This window comes from Scyliorhinus canicula, chromosome 7 (assembly GCF_902713615.1).
Source record: "Scyliorhinus canicula chromosome 7, sScyCan1.1, whole genome shotgun sequence".
Lineage (NCBI taxonomy): Eukaryota > Metazoa > Chordata > Chondrichthyes > Carcharhiniformes > Scyliorhinidae > Scyliorhinus > Scyliorhinus canicula.
Genome location: NC_052152.1, coordinates 203335749 through 203352954, shown reverse-complemented (window position 1 = coordinate 203352954; position 17206 = coordinate 203335749). Strand labels below are relative to the sequence as shown.

The window sequence follows — 17206 nt, the reverse complement described above, 5'->3', positions numbered from 1 at the left end:
ATATTGTAAAATTTTGAGTAAAAACAAATAAAGTACCTTAATTTCTAATAGTGATGCCTGCTACAGTCAATAACATGATGACACCGGTCTAAACTCAAGTGTGATGAGTAACCACAAGAGGAATCAGAGTATAAAACATTTGTGAAACTGCAACTACGAACAGCCAGCACTGTCAGAATAATAGTGTAAATTCCAAGGCTGAAATAACTCGGTTAACCCGGAGCCGCTATTTGACATTAGACGCACCGGAAAATAACTGGTGGGGGCGATACTCATGAATTAACAAATGACGTTATCTGTAACAGCAGTGAATCAACATGGTATGGGCAAGGTGGAAGGAATCCAGTAACACACCCACTCGACACTGAATGACTTCATTCTATTCCTTACACTCTACAAGGCTAAAAATAAATTAATGGCTAGATTTTTACAAAATATCTGTAAACAGTTTGGGTTTGCCATCTCGGAGCATCACACCCAATGTGCACAGTTAGACAGGAGAGTGCCAGAAGAACATTCAATATCCATATCCACTGGCATCATTGGACTCACCACAGAGCAGAGAAGCTGCAATCCTGCCCTTCGAACTACAGTGGGCCTGATTGATACAAGCCTCCTCAGTCAGGGAAAGTTCCACCTGGAATAAAAACCACCTGTGGAGAGAGGAACAGAGTTAACCTTTCGAGTCCAATTGTAAGTCATATTGGGCTTAAAACGTTAACTATTTCTCCCTCCAGGGATGCTTCCCGACCTGCAGAGTTTCCCAGCTCTTCGTTTTTATTTCAGATTTCGGCAGTGTTTGGCTTTTATTTTCGAGTTCTATGTGGAACTGTCTGATGGATATGAAACCACTGTTCAGCTGAATTTACCTCTTGGGTCACCACACTGACTGCACATTTTAAAACTCAGGTGTTAGCAGATGGTCAGGTGTCACCTCAAACCCCAACCACAGAGGATTGAGCCTTGAGGGGGAATCCAAGGCGGAGGAGGGTGCACAGCCACTCAAACCAACTCCACATTCGATATGTTGACAGAACCTCCACACCAACTCTCCTCTCCCACCCACTTCCCACATCACTTGATCCACTTAGTGTCAAGAGATCTATTAGTTCCCCTTTTAAATATATTCAATAAATGCACATGTCTGGTGAGAATTCGGAAGATTCACAACCCTCTGCCCAAGTGAATAAATTTCGCCACAGCTCAGCCCTAATAGGCCAATCCTTTATCTGGAGACCATCATTCCGAGATGCACTCTCCAACTAGAGAAAATAACCTCTCAGCATTTACCCATCAAACCCCATAGGAAATATGTATGTTTCAATGGGATCATTGATCTAAGCTCCAGAGAACATAGACCCATGCTGCTCAATCTCCCATCATAATAGTCATTTTAGGAATCAATATGGTCAACCGTCAAGGCAAGGAGACCAGAACTATACACAATATTCTAGCTGTGGTCTGAGCAAAACAAGACTTCCTTATTTTTGTACTCCAACATGCTTGCATTAAAGACAACATAACATTTGCCTTCCAAATTACTCCACTAGTTACACTTTGCCATCCTGAAAACAACCATTTATCTCTACTCTGTTTTCTGTCCATTAGCCAATCTTCAAACTTGCTAATATATTACACCATCATCCACAAACCTGCAGTGTGGCACCTTATAGAATGCCCTTTGAAAATCCAAAGATAATGTAACAGATTCACTAGTTATCCCCTCATCTATCCAGCTAGTTACAGCCACAAAAATACGTAGCAGATTTGTCAACAACGACTGCCCTCATAAACCCATGCTGGCTTTGCTTAGTCATAAGGTGACTCTGCGTGAGCATAAATACAGTCTGCATTTCAGTCTTTTTAAATTCTGGCAGAGAGAGATCAGGTTTAGGATGCAACATACATAGCAACGGTCTTTGTGTGTGTGCCGTAGAAAAGGTGCACAAGTAGGCCGTTCGGCCTTCAAACCTGCACCACCATTCAATATGATCATGGCTGATCATGCAAATTCAGTATTCCATTCCTGCTTTCTCTCCATACCCCTTGATCCCTTTTTTCTGCAAGGGCCACGTCCAGCTCCCTCGAGTATATCCAACTGGCCCCAATAGCTTTCTGTGGTAAAGAGTTCCATAAGTTTGTAACTCTCTGTGAGAAGAAGTTCTTCCTCATCTCAGTCCTGAATGGTTTACCCCTTATTCTCAGGCTGTGACCCCTAGTTCTGGACATCCCCAACATCAGGAACATTCTTCCCGCATCTAGCCTGTCCATCGCACCAGGATTTTATATGTTTGGGCAGCATAGTAGTTCGCACTGTGGCTTCACAGCGCCAGGGTCCCAGGTTCAAATCCCTGTCTGTGCGAAGTCTGCACGTTCTCCCCGTGTCTGCGTGGGTTTTCTCCGGGTGCTCCGGTTTCCTCCCACAGTCCAAAGATGTGCAGGTTAGGTGGATTGGCAATGATAAATTGCCCTTCGTGTCCAAAAAGGTTAGATGGGGTTATGGGGATAGGGTGGAAGTGAGGGCTTAAGTGGGTTGGTGCAAACTCAATGGGCCAAATGGCCTCCTTCTGCACTGTATGTTCTATGAGATCCTCTCTCATTCTTCTAAACTCCAGTGAGTACAAGCCCAGTCGATCCAGTCTTTCTTCATTTGTCAGTCCTGCCATCCCGGGGATTAGTCTGGTGAACCTTCGCTGGACACCTTCAATAGCAAAAATGTCCTTCCTCAAACTAGGAGACCAAAACTTCCAAATGCGCTAAAGTCACCAGTTTCTCCAATAACGATTTAGTTCCTGTTCTTCTGATGTTCGGGTCAAAGGGGAAGGTTCACTCAAGTGACAAACAAGCAAATTTGATCATGCTTGTTAAATATCCGTACAGTATTTATCGGAGAATTGGTTCAGATGTAACATGGAGACAGAGTGACTAATGACAAAAGCAGCATTTTAAAATAAGATGAGGTACAGTTTACACACATATAGAACATACTGACCTGAAGAAGAATGTATTATTAATTTGTTACGACTCACATTTATATACTATTTGCTGTAAACAGAACACTGCCCACTCAAACTGGCAACAGAATTAGGAGTATCTCCCAGCTTTACTCATTTAAAAAAATAAATTTAGAGCGCCCAGTTTTTTTTTCTCCAATTAAAGGGCAATTTAGCTAAGTATGCCTTACCAATACTTGAAAAACACTCAATAAACAGAATTTAAAAGGTTGGAACAAAGTGGTAATCTGAAGACTGCAGAGCCACTACTCTGCATTTCAACATGGCATAAATGTCAATATTACAAAGGCCAGGTTTTAAAAAATGTAATACCCTGAAGTATCTTCCTGATTATGGGGAAATGCCTCAGTGTAAACATCTTACATTAGAAAAATCAATGAGGAAGCTATTAGGTGGCATGATCTAAAGTTTGACCAGAGAGATGCAGTTTAAGAAGCTTGTTAAAGGAAGAGTTTGAGATGAAGAGACAGAGAGGAAGAGAGCTGATGAGCTCATGGTGAAGGGCCGCGGTGGTTGAGCGAGGCATGTGGAAGGTGGGAGCAGGAAACAAAATAGTTCAGTGAAGACTGAGGCAATGGTCGTGTGGGAAAGGATGCAGGTTGTAGAGGTGTGAGTGCTGGGGAGCAGAGCACTGGAGTAGCCAAGTCCGGAAGTGACAAAGGGATGAGATCATTTGGGCAGCACGGTGGCACAGTGGTTAGCACTGCTGCCTCACAGCTCCAGAGTCCTGGGTTCAATTCCGGCCTCGTGTGTCTGTGTGGAGTTTGCACTTTCTCCCCGTCTGCATGGGTTCCGCTGGGTGCTCGGTTTCCTCCCACAGTCCAAAGATGTGCAGGTTAGGTGGATTGGCCATTATCAATTGCCCCTTAGTGTCCAAAAGGTTAGGTGGGATTACTGGGTTACGGGGATAGGGTGGAGTTGTGGGATTACACGGGGTGCTCTTTCCAAGGGCCAGTGCAGACTCGATGGGCCAAATGGCCTCCCGCTGCACTGTAAATTCTCCGATTCTTTGATCATTGATGCAAGTGTACTCTTCTAATCGTAGATTTGGAAATAAAGTGTGATTAACCCGGGTGTCTTTGTGAATTGACCATCTGGGGGAAGCAAGCGGCTGTATGGTGCATTTCCCCACTTTCTAAAGAGAAATTGCCGGAAAACCCAAGCACCCACAGTGTATGTGTAAGCAAAGGATTCTTGTTGAATTCAAACATTACTTTCTGTGCCACGATAAAGGCAAAACTGAAACAAGACTGGCTGTTTGAGGGAGAACATTGGTTCAGATTTCACAGTGAAAAATAAACTAATTTCAGGATGAGGTTCCAGTGGGTTTATTCTGTCTGACACTTACTTTAAAAGATTTTCATCTGCTAACTTGTAGCACAAAGACGGCAATTGATACAGTTCCAGGACACATGGAAAGCATACAGCAGAAAATTATTTCAATCTGCGAACCAGCCATATGTATTCCAGACAGCAGACAATATTCCCTCTCTCCCACCTCATTCTAAACCAATTTGCATTTATATAGCACCTATAGCTGCAATGTAGCAAGAAAAAACAACGGCATTTTGCAGGAACAAAATTCGAAACTGGGCTACACAGGTTATTTTGACAGGTGACGCAGGTTTGAAAGAACATCTTAAAGCAGCAGTGGGAAGAGGAGAGACAGAGGGGCTAAGAGAGGGAATTCTGAAATCCCACCACGGCAGCTGGTGGAATTTAAACTGAATTAATTAATAGTTCTGGAATTGAAAGCTAGTCTCATGTCGAGCAACTATTGGATTGTAGTAAACACCCATCTGGTTCACTAATGTCTTCCTTTAGGAAAGGAAATCTGCCATCTTTCCTCGGTCTAGCCTACCCGTGATTCCAGAACCACAGCAATGTGGAGGATTCTTAACTCTCTTCTGAAGTAGCCGAACAAGCTGCGAGTCAGAATTAGAGACAGTGCAAGAGAATTTATTGGAATCTATTACTTTTTACAGGAACTGCCAAGGAGATAAATAAAGTTCCAATTTCAGATATCTTCCATAGTTTGAGGGGAATTCTGCCTGGGTAAATGTGCTGCGCAGAATCCAGGCCAATAGATTATACAGGCACTGTGAATGGAATGGTTCAAATGGCCTTTTATCGCCCTCCCTGTGTTGTGCCTTTGTGTAAAAGAGACACAAATATCACAACTTCAGTTCAAATGGGAAATGTTCTGTGTCAATGAGTTTTGTTTTGCATGCACTTTCATATTCATTCACATTTGAGTAGCTTTAAATACAAATCTGAATTTTAAAAAGCTGTCATTTTAATTATTTTAATGAATTCTTTTATTTAAGGTTTAATAATTAATAATCTTTATTGTCACAAGTAGGCTTACATTAACACTGCAATGAAGTTACTGTGAAAAGCCCCTAGTCGCCACACTCTGGCGCCTGTTCGAGTACACTGAGGGAGAATTCAAAATGCCCAAATTACCTAACAGCACGTCTTTCGGGACTTGTGGGAGGAAACCGGAGCACCCAGAGGAAAACCAACGCAGGCACGGGGAGAACATGCAGGCTCCACACAGTGTCACAAGCCGAGAATCGACCCTCGAGCTGTGAAGCAACAGTGCTACCCACTTATTTAACATTTGTCGGTGCCAATATATACATTATCCCTCTTTATGCTGATGATATCTCTTTGAGTTGATCATGTTGCTTTAGTTGGTTAGTGAGAGTCTATTTATACATTACTGTCTATACTCAGTCCGAGGGTGACAACTGGCTCAGTTTGGGGGAGTCACAAACTACCACCCTGCTTTGTTTAAGGATAATGTCCCATTCCGTTTGAGGGTGATGCCTCGCTCTGTTTCTAGGTGACAGTGATTAGCATTGCTGCCTCACAGCACCAAGGACCCAGGTTTGATTCTGGCCTTGGATGACTGACTGGAATTTGCACATTCACGTCATCTCTGTACAGGATTCCACAGGTTAGGCGGGGCGCCAGGGAGTGGGACAGGTGGAGTGCTCATTCAGGAAGTTGGTGCAGACTCAATGGGCCGTACGACTTCCTTCTGCACTATAGACTGGGCTCCATACCAGGTTCTGGGGAGGAGGAGGGGGGGGGGGGGGGCGGGGGGTCTGTGTGATTGGGGGGGTAGGTGATTGAGGGGGGGTGGAGGTGTGATGGGTGTGATTTTGGTTGGGGGGGGTGTGAATTTGGTGGTAGGGGGTGTGATTTTGGGGGGGGGGGTGTGATTTTGGGGGGAGGGGGTGATTTTGGGGGGAGGGGGTGATTTTGGGGGAGGGGGTGATTTTGGGGGGAGGGGGTGATTTTGGGGGGAGGGGGTGATTTTGGGGGGAGGGGGTGATTTTGGGGGGAGGGGTGATTTTGGGGGGAGAGGGTGATTTTGGGGGGAGAGGGTGATTTTGGGGGGAGGGGTGATTTTGGGGGGAGGGGGTGATTTTGGGGGGAGGGGGTGATTTTGGGGGGAGGGGGTGATTTTGGGGGGAGGGGGTGATTTTGGGGGGAGGGGGTGATTTTGGGGGGAGGGGGTGATTTTGGGGGGAGGGGGTGATTTGGGGGGGGGGGGGTGAGTTTGGGGGGAGGGGGTGTTTTGGGGGGAGGGTGGTGATTTTGGGGGGAGAGGGTGATTTGGGGGGAGAGGGTGATTTTGGGGGGAGAGGGTGATTTGGGGGGGAGGGGGATTTGGGGGAGAGGGTGATTTGGGGGGAGAGGGTGATTTGGGGGGAGAGGGTGATTTGGGGGGAGAGGGTGATTTGGGGGGAGAGGTGATTTGGGGGGATGAGGGTGATTGGGGGGAGAGGGTGATTTGGGGGGAGGAGGTGATTGGGGGATGAGGGTGATGGTTTGGGGGAGAGGGTGATTTGGGGGAGAGGGTGATTTTGGGGGAGAGGGTGATTTGGGGGGATAATTTTGGTGGGGTGCTTTCGGTGGAGTGATTGGGGGAGTGAGCGATTGGGGGGGGGTGAGCGATTGGGGGGGGTGAGCGATTGGGGGGGTGTGAGCGATTGGGGGGGGTGAGCGATTGGGGGGGGTGAGCGATTGGGGGGGTGAGCGATTGGGGGGGTGAGCGATTGGGGGGGGTGAGCGATTGGGGGGGGTGAGCGATGGGGGGGGTGAGCGAATTGGGGGGGGTGAGCGATTGGGGGGGGTGAGCGATTGGGGGGGTGAGCGATTGGGGGGGTGAGCGATTGGGGGGGGTGAGCGATTGGGGGGGGGAGCGATTGGGGGGGGTGAGCGATTGGGGGGGGTGAGCGATTGGGGGGGTGAGCGATTGGGGGGGGTGGAGCGATTGGGGGGGGGAGCGATTGGGGGGGGTGAGCGATTGGGGGGGGTGAGCGATTGGGGGGGTGAGCGATTGGGGGGGGTGAGCGATTGGGGGGGTGAGCGATTGGGGGGGGTGAGCGATTGGGGGGGTGAGCGATTGGGGGGGGTGAGCGATTGGGGGGGGTGAGCGATTGGGGGGGTGAGCGATTGGGGGGGGTGAGCGATTGGGGGGGGTGAGCGATTGGGGGGGGTGAGCGATTGGGGGGGGTGAGCGATTGGGGGGTGTGAGCGATTGGGGGGGGTGAGCGATTGGGGGGGGTGAGCGATTGGGGGGGGTGAGCGATTGGGGGGGGTGAGCGATTGGGGGGGTGAGCGATTGGGGGGGGGGAGCGATTGGGGGGGGGGGAGCGATTGGGGGGGTGAGCGATTGGGGGGGGTGAGCGATTGGGGGGGGTGAGCGATTGGGGGGTGTGAGCGATTGGGGGGGGTGAGCGATTGGGGGGTGTGAGCGATTGGGGGGGTGTGAGCGATTGGGGGCTGTGAGCGATTGGGGGGGGTGAGCGATTGGGGGGGGTGAGCGATTGGGGGGGGTGAGCGATTGGGGGGGGTGAGCGATTGGGGGGGTGAGCGATTGGGGGGGGTGAGCGATTGGGGGGGGTGAGCGATTGGGGGGGGTGAGCGATTGGGGGGGGGTGAGCGATTGGGGGGGGTGAGCGATATTGGGGGGGTGAGCGATTGGGGGGGCAGTGAGCGATTGGGTGGGGGTGAGCGATTTGGGGGGGTGTGAGCGCTTGGGGGGGTGGAGCGATTGGGGGGTGAGCGATTGGGGGGGGTGAGCGATTGGGGGGGTGAGCGATTGGGGGGGGTGAGCGATTGGGGGGGGTGAGCGATTGGGGGGGTGAGCGATTGGGGGGTGTGAGCGATTGGGGGGGGTGAGCGATTGGGGGGGGTGAGCGATTGGGGGGGCGTGAGCGATTGGGGGGGGTGAGCGATGGGGGGAGGTGAGCGATTGGGGGGTATGTGAGCGATTGGGGGTGGGGTGAGCGATTGGGGGGGTGTGAGCGATTGGGGGGGTTGAGCGATTGGGGGGTGTGAGCGATTTGGGGGGGTGAGCGATTGGGGGGGTGAGCGATTGGGGGGGTCGTGAGCGATTGGGGGGGTGTGAGCGATGGGGGGGAGTGAGCGATTGGGGGGGCTGTGAGCGATTGGGGGGGGCTTGGCGATTGGGGGGGTGAGCGATTGGGGGGGTGAGCGATTGGGGGGGGGTGAGCGATTGGGGGGGTGTGAGCGATTGCTGGGGGGGTGAGCGATTGGGCATTGGGTGGGGGTGAGCGATTGGGGGGTGTGAGCGATTGGGGGGGGTGAGCGATTGGGGGGGGTGAGCGATTGGGGGGGGGGAGCGATTGGGGGGGGGAGCGATTGGGGGGGTGAGCGATTGGGGTGGGGTGAGCGATGGGGGGGGGGTGAGCGATGGGGGGGGTGAGCGATGGGGGGGGTGAGCGATTGGGGGGGGTGAGCGATGTGGGGGGGTGAGCGATGTGGGGGGGCGGTGAGCGATTGGGGGGGTGTGAGCGATTGGGGGGGGTGAGCGATTGGGGGGGAGAGTGAGCGATTGGGGGGGCTGTGAGCGATGGGGGGGAGAGTGAGCGATGGGGGGGGTGAGCGATGGGGGGGGGTGAGCGATTGGGGGGGGAGTGAGCGATTGGGGGGGGGTGAGCGATGGGGGGGGGTGAGCGATTGGGGGGGGTGAGCGATTGGGGAGGGTGTGAGCCGCTTGGGGCGGGGTGAGCGATTGGGGGGGGTGAGCGATTGGGGGGGTGTGAGCGATTGGGGGGTGGTGCGCGCTTGGGGGGGAGTGAGCGCTATTGGGGGGGTGTGACGCGACTTGGGGGGGGTCAGTGATTGGGGGCGGGGTGAGTGATTGGGGGGTGAGTGATTGGGGGGGTCAGTGATTGGGGGGGTCAGTGATTGGGGGGGGTGAGTGATTGGGGGGGTGAGTGATTGGGGGGGTGAGTGATTGGGGGGAGGGCGAGTGATTTTCGGGGGGGTGATTTCGGTGGGGGGGGGGGGGGGTGCGAGGCTGGCTGCTCGGTACCGGGGGATTGGGGGCTGACAGGGGCGATGGGTGGGGGGGCGCTGACGGGGGGGGATGGGTGGGGGAGGGGGGCCTGACGGGGGGGGGCGGGCTGACAGGGGTGGGGGTGGGGGGCTGCCAGGGGGGTGGGGGGCTGACAGGGGGGGGGGCTGACGGGGGGGGGGGGGCTGACGGGGGGGGGGGGGGGCTGACAGGGGGGGGGGCTGACAGGGGGGGGGGCTGACGGGGGGGGGGGGCTGACGGGGGGGGGGGGCTGACGGGGGGGGGGGGGCTGACGGGGGGGGGGGGCTGACGGGGGGGGGCTGACAGGGGGGGGGGGCTGACGGGGGGGGGGCTGACGGGGGGGGGGCTGACGGGGGGGGGGCTGACAGGGGGGGGGCTGACAGGGGGGGGGGGCTGACAGGGGGGGGGGCTGACAGAGGGGGGGGCTGACAGGGGGGGGGGCTGACAGGGGGGGGGGGCTGACAGGGGGGGGGGGCTGACAGGGGGGGGGGCTGACAGGGGGGGGGGCTGACAGGGGGGGGGGCTGACAGGGGGGGGGGCTGACAGGGGGGGGGGCTGACGGGGGGGGCTGACAGGGGGGGGGGGCTGACAGAGGGAGGGGGCTGACAGAGGGGGGGCTGACAGAGGGGGGGGCTGACAGGAGGGGGGGGCTGACAGGGGGGGGGGCTGACAGGGGGGGGGGCTGACAGAGGGGGGGGCTGACAGGGGGGGGGCTGACAGGGGGGGGGGGCTGACAGAGGGGGGGGGCTGACAGGGGGGGGGGGCTGACAGGGGGGGGGGCTGACAGGGGGGGGCTGACAGGGGGGGGGCTGACAGGGGGGGGGGGGGCTGACAGGGGGGGGGGGCTGACAGGGGGGGGGGGCTGACAGGGGGGGGGGGCTGACAGGGGGGGGGGCTGACGGGGGGGGGGGACTGACGGGGGGGGGGGACTGACAGGGGGGGGGCTGACGGGGGGGGGGCTGACAGGGGGGGGCTGACAGGGGGGGGGGGGCTGACAGGGGGGGGGGCTGACAGAGGGGGGGGCTGACAGAGGGGGGGCTGACAGAGGGGGGGGCTGACAGAGGGGGGGGCTGACAGGGGGGGGGGGCTGACAGGGGGGGGGCTGACAGGGGGGGGGGCTGACAGGGGGGGGGTGAAGGGGGGGGGGCTGACAGGGGGGGGGGGCTGACAGGGGGGGGGGCTGACAGGGGGGGGGGCTGACAGGGGGGGGGGGCTGACAGGGGGGGGGGGCTGACAGGGGGGGGGGCTGACAGGGGGGGGGGCTGACAGGGGGGGGGGGCTGACAGGGGGGGGGGGCTGACAGGGGGGGGGGGGCTGACAGGGGGGGGGGGCTGACAGGGGGGGGGGCTGACAGGGGGGGGGGCTGACAGGGGGGGGGGGCTGACAGGGGGGGGGGGCTGACAGGGGGGGGGGGGCGGACAGGGGGGGGGGGCTGACAGGGGGGGGGGGCTGACAGGGGGGGGGGCTGACAGGGGGGGGGGGCTGACAGGGGGGGGGGGGCTGACAGGGGGGGGGGGGCTGACAGGGGGGGGGGGGCTGACAGGGGGGGGGGGGGCGGACAGGGGGGGGGGGGCGGACAGGGGGGGGGGGGCTGACAGGGGGGGGGGGGCTGACAGGGGGGGGGGCTGACAGGGGGGGGGGCTGACAGGGGGGGGGCTGACAGGGGGGGGGGCTGACAGGGGGGGGGGGCTGACAGGGGGGGGGGGCTGACAGGGGGGGGGGGGCTGACAGGGGGGGGGGGGCTGACAGGGGGGGGGGGGGGCTGACAGGGGGGGGGGGGGCTGACAGGGGGGGGGGGGGGCTGACAGGGGGGGGGGGGGGGCTGACAGGGGGGGGGGGGGGGCTGACAGGGGGGGGGGGGGGCTGACAGGGTGGGGGGGGGCTGACAGGGGGGGGGGGGGGGGCTGCAAGGGGGCTGACAGGGGCAGCGTTGGGCGGGTGCCGGTACCTCTCTTGTTTTTGGTGCCGTGTTTCCGGGCTGTGAGCAGCTCCTGGTCGATCTTTTTCTCCAGGAATTCCTGCTTCTTTGTCAGCATCTCCTCCGTCTCCCGCAGCTTCTGGATGGCCTCCTGCGGACTCGGCCCCTTGCCCGCCTTGGCCGAGCTGCCGAACAGCTTCCCGAACACACTCATGGTGCCTGCCTGCCTGCGGTACCCGGCGCCGGCGGCCCAGCCTCGCTCCGCTCGGCTCCCTCACACCCGCCGCACTAGGCCCGGAGCACGCACCGCGCGTCGCCACGGCCTGCGCGTGACGCAATGACGCCGCGGCGTCTTAAAGGGATGGCCAACCCTCTGCTGGTCAATGCCTGCCGACAAATATTCTCTTAAAGGCAATGGTGTCCATCACAGAGTTCCCACCCCATTTCCAAGCTATGGCCATTCAGCCCCTCAAACCCATCACTACATCATGCCCCTGGCACAGCAGTGCCACTGAGTCTCAAAGGGCATCTGCTATACTCTTGGAGGAACTGGCGAAAGAATGTCAGGGGAGCATGTGGTGCCAGGCCTGGGCAGGGAGGGGGGGGGGGTGGAAAGGAGGTGGGGGGGGGGGGGGGTCGGGGGGGGGGTCATGGTGATAGCAAAGCAAAAGAAAGTAAAGACATATTTCTATGGTGTCTTTCCCCACCACGTAACATCTCAGCCAAATATTTAGATGAGCCCTTGAAACACGTACATGGCTGCTGACCGAGTGCTGGAGAATGGGATTAGAATAGATGGGACCTTGATGGCCAATGCGATGGGCTGACGGGCCTCTTTATTGCACTGTATTGCAGATGCATACGAACACCACCAAGCCATACTTACTTGGAAATATATCGCCGCTCCTTCACTGTTGCTGGATCAAAATACCAGCCCTCCCTAACAGCACTGTGTGTGTACCTACACCGCATGGACTGCATTGCTTCCAGAAGCCAGTTCACCACCACATTCTCAAAGGTAATAAGGAATGGGCTATAAATCTGGCTTAGCCAGCGACGCCCACATCTCATGAACAAAATACATTTGTAAAAATTCCTCCAGCCTGACACATGCCTTGAGGTATTTTACTATCTTAAAAGTGTTACACGAGTGGAAATGTTACAAAATCCCAGATTTCTAAACTTACTGATACAACTCTCCCAATCGAATGTACAAACATATGTGGCCAAATGATTCCAAACTAGTGTTGCCCTTTGAATAAAAAAAGTTCTTTAAAAAGTAATTCAGTTAATTTCTCAGATTTATCCACTTTAACAGGACATTGCATCAAAAATTAGGCCTGGATGAAGTTTGCCCACAGTAGGCGTGATCCCATCCTCATAGTACTAAAATCTCTAACGTTCTTCCCATGACCGCTTCATCGGTCAGGCAAGCAGACAGGCAAGAAACTCAGTCACACTTCATCTAAAGAACAGCACCTCTAACCATGCAGCATTCCCCTCAGAGTTACACTGGTGTATCCCAGTAGGAATGCGGCCCTGAAACAGTCGTCTCGGCCTATTGCCTACTTATCTTGTAACCTGCTAGCAAATTGGATAATCAAACACAAAGATCAGGACTTACGAAGCCTTTCAGCAAGATGCGAGATTCATGCAGAATGAATGTCATGTCTGCCATCGCACTCCCATGTTATTGTATGTAGGTGCAATTCAATTGTAAGTTTGACTACCCTGTGAAGTGCTTCCATGCATCAATCCTAAATGGCCATGTTCTAATTTTAAGGTTGTGTACATTTGTTCTGGATTCCCTTCTTCAGAAGGAGTATTATGTATTTAATGTTTATGGCACAGAAAGAAGCCACTTGAGATACACATCCAGGCACCTTGTAAATGAGTTGAGGGTTTGTGCTTTTACCACTCTTTACACAGTAAGTTCCACACTCCTACCACCCCCCTGGGTGATTTTTTTACCCCCCTCATAGGGGCTGGTTTAGCTCACTCAGCTAAATCGCTGGCTTTTAAAGCAGGCCAGCAGCACGGTTCGATTCCCGTACCAGCCTCCCCGGACAGGCGCCGAAATGTGGCGACTAGGGGATTTTCACAGTAACTTCATTGAAGCCTACTCGTGACAATAAGCGATTTTCATTTCATTTTTCATTTCATCTCCCCTCTTATCTTCCTACTAAACACTTTAATCTATGCCCCCACTCAATGACTTCTCTAAATATCCACTCTATCCAGGCCCCTCACAATTTTGTACATCTCAATCAACTCTCCCCTCAGCTTCCTCTGCAATGGTTAGCATTAATAATAATAATCTTTGTCACAAGTAGGCTTACATTAACACTGCGACGAAGTGAAAAGCCCCTAGTCGCCACATTCTGGCGCCTGTTCGGGTACACAGAGGGAGAATTCAGAATGTCCAATTCACCGGACAGCATGTCTTTCGGAACCTGTGGGAGGAAACCGGAGCATCCACATGGACACGGGGAGAACGTGCAGACTCCGCACAGTGACCCAAGCGAGAATCGAACCTGGGACAATGGGGCTGTGAAGCAACAGTCCTAACACTATTGTGCTGAGAGGGTTGCAGTGTGAAGAGTAAATAAAAGCCTAATGGATAAGTCATTGCTGAGCAACTGGGGCCTTGTAAGGTGGTGAAGCTTTGAAGTTTTAGTCTAGCTCATTTGAGGGCTGTTGGGAGGCAGGATCTCAGGGAGTGAACATTTCTCAACTCTGCCAGAAGACTGGACAGAACGGGAACTGCAAAAAGGCAGACTTTACAAGTTACAGTCCAGGTAAACAGGGAATTGGGACAGGGCGAAAAGTTAAGATGACTGGAGTTAAGTGGACAGAGGCCAAGGTATTGTTCAGACAAATTCAAGGGAGAGTGAACAAAGGGTTCTGAGTTAAAGAGACAATTGCAGCAACCAGATGAAAAGGTGGGACAGCAGACTTCAAAGGTAAAGCAAACGCCTGATGACATTTTAATATAGTCTGGGAATTGAGAGTTTAAGCAATTGTGAGCAGTTTGCACAGCAATCAAGGCAAATAAATCCTAAAGGGGTTGGTGTAAAATCCTGGACTGGGTTCACTGTTAAAAGTGGAATGGACGCTTTGTTTAAAAATATAATTTGGAAAAACCGGTTTGGTTTTCAGCATGCAAACCATTAAGGGAAAGCATTATCATGAAAGAAGACTTTAAAGCTTGCTTTTGGGGGCGGAGTTTGGAAACTCTCAAGTCAGAATCGTCTGTGGGGTTTCTGAGTAGGCATCCATAAATATTCATGAGGGGTTCAAAGTGGAGACTGTCTTAACAGTCATCTTGTGTGCTTAAAAGGGACTCTGTGTTAACAAGACCATTGTAGCACAAGATGTATTTTGTAATTCATGTTAATCTTAAAATCGGTGTGTAATTGTTAAGCTGGGGAGGTGGAGGGAGGGAGTAAAGGAGTATTGCATGGTAACCCAATTTTTCATATTTGCTTTTTTTTCTTGTTGTTAAAACTAATTAGCTGTCCTGTAACTCTGCTCCTCCACGTTTTACAAAACGCAAAGGAAAATAAGTCTTTTGAGCCAGGGTTCCATCCTGGAAACCTCCCACGCTGAATCATAACACATCAGGTTCTCTCTCTGTTCAGTTCAGCACACTGGGCTAAATCAGCTGGTTTAGCACACTGGGCTAAATCGCTGGCTTTTTAAAAAAAAAAAGCAGACCAAGGCAGGCCAGCAGCACGGTTCAATTCCTGTACCAGCCTCCCCGGACAGGCACCGGAATGTGGCGACTAGGGGCTTTTCACAGTAACTTCATTTGAAGCCTGCTCGTGACAATAAGCAATTTTCATTTTTCATTTCATTTCATCTCTCTCTCAGCCCTTCTGCTAACTTTGACATGTCACATTGCATATCCGTCATCCAATGCTAGACCCCCAAAAATATCTTCCAAATATTGGACCCGGCCACCTCTGAATCCATCTCTCTCCTTTGCTGCTGTCTCTAGCTGAACCAGATTTTTCGCAACCCTGGTGTCCTCGACCGCGAGGCGAGTTTCTGACTCCATAGCCTCTCAGCACAGACAGCGCCTATTTCTCACCGACATGTCTCTTGTATCCATCCTCGCCTCACTGAATCTGCTGCAGAAGCCCTCACCCACGCCTTTGACGCATCCAGACTCAACTATTCTAACACACTCCTGACCAGCCTCCTATCTCCCTGCCCCTGTAAAACTCTGCGTCTGTATCTGCCGCTGACTTGTCCGAGACTTTGCTGAACTACATTGTCTGTCTCTGCTCTCAAATGTAGAAGTTTCACAATTGTGTTCAAATCCCTCTTTGGCCGCGTCCTTCCCCACATCAGTCGTGCATCAGTCGGCCGCACCTTTGTCTCTGAATTTGGAGGTTTGGGTTCAGTCCCATTCCAGAGACTTGAGCGTTACTGAGGGAGGCCTTCCCTATCTGGGTCCTGCCTTTTTAACGAGATGTTAAAGCAAATCCTCTCCGATGGATGTAAAAGACCCCAGAGCACTATTTCAAAGAGGAGGCGAGTTTTCCGTGCCATCTGGGACAGTACAAGACCATAAGACACAGAAGCAGAATTAAGCCACTCGGCCCATCGAGTCTGCTCCGCCGTTCAACCATGGCTGTTATTTTCTCATCCCCATTCTCCTGCCTTCTCCCCATAACCCCTGATCCCCTTATTAATCAATAACCTATCTATCTCTGTCTTAAAGACACTCAGTGATTTGGCCTCCACAGCCTTCTGCGGCAAAGAGTTCCACTGATTCACCACCTTCTGGCTGAAGAAATTCCTCCTCATCTCTGTTTTAAAGGATCTTGAGATTGTGTCCTCTGGTTCTAGTTTTTCCTACAAGTGGAAACATCCTCTCCACATCCATTCTATCCAGGCCTTGAAGTATCCTGTAAGTTTCAATAAGATCCCCCCTCACCCTTCTAAACTCCAACGAGTACAGACTCAAGAGTCCTCAATAGTTCCTCATACGACAAGTTCTTCATTCCAGGGATCATTCTTGTGAACCTCCTCTGGACCCTTTCCAAGGCCAGCACATCCTTCCTTCGATACAGGGCCCAAAACTGCTCACAATACTTCAAATGGGGTCTGTCCACAGCCTTATACAGCCTCAGAAGTACTTCTCTAGTCTTGTATTCTAGCCCTCTTGACATGAATGCTAACATTGCGTTTGCCTTCCTAACTGCCGACTGAACCTGCACGTTAACCTTAAGAGAATCATGAACAAGGACTCCCAAGTCCCTTTGTGCTACTGATTTCCTAAGCATTTCCCCATTTAGAAAATAGTCTGTGTCTAAATTCCTCCTTCTAAAGTGCAAAGCCTCACACATTTCCACATTGTATTCTATCTGCCACTTCATTGCCCACTCTCCTAGCCTGTCCAAGTCCTTCTGCAGCCCCCTTGCTTCCTCAATGCTACCCGTCCCTCCACAGATCTTTGTATCATCTGCAAACTTAGCAACCATGCCTCCAGTTCCTTCCTCCAGATCATTAATGTATATTGTGAAACGTTGTGGTGCCAGCAGTATTTATCCCTCAATTCAAAATCTCGAAAGCAAATTGGTCATTACCAGCTTGCTGTGTGTGTGTGTGTGTGTGTGTGTATGTGTGTGTGTGTGTGGGGGGGGGGGGGGGGGGTGGGGGGTTACTGTGAGCACAGAAGTGACTGCACTTCTAAAACTACTTCATCAGCTATCCTGAGCTTTGGGACATCCTGAGGTTGGTAAACAGCGCTATAGAAATGCGGGATTTTCCTAATTTCTTGGATGTAAGGTCTTCACACTTTGTCACATTGAACGATCAGAGTTTAGCCCACACATTGCCATCCTTTGTACCATTCCCTTGCCAGCAACCGGAAGCAAACCATTGGAGAGAAAAACGGTAGTG

The 17206-nt window shown here is 53.6% G+C and overlaps 1 protein-coding gene across 1 annotated transcript in view; it reads right to left on the bottom strand.

Annotated features, from left to right (window-relative positions):
* Positions 1 to 11603, bottom strand: part of chmp4ba (charged multivesicular body protein 4Ba) — a 42850-nt gene extending 31247 nt beyond the window's left edge. The window contains exon 1 of the mRNA XM_038803731.1: positions 11324 to 11603. Within this exon, the coding sequence (XP_038659659.1) occupies positions 11324 to 11507 (184 nt within the window). The 5' untranslated portion in view covers positions 11508 to 11603. The remainder of the gene's footprint in view (positions 1 to 11323) is intronic.
* Positions 11604 to 17206: the final 5603 nt, after the last annotated feature.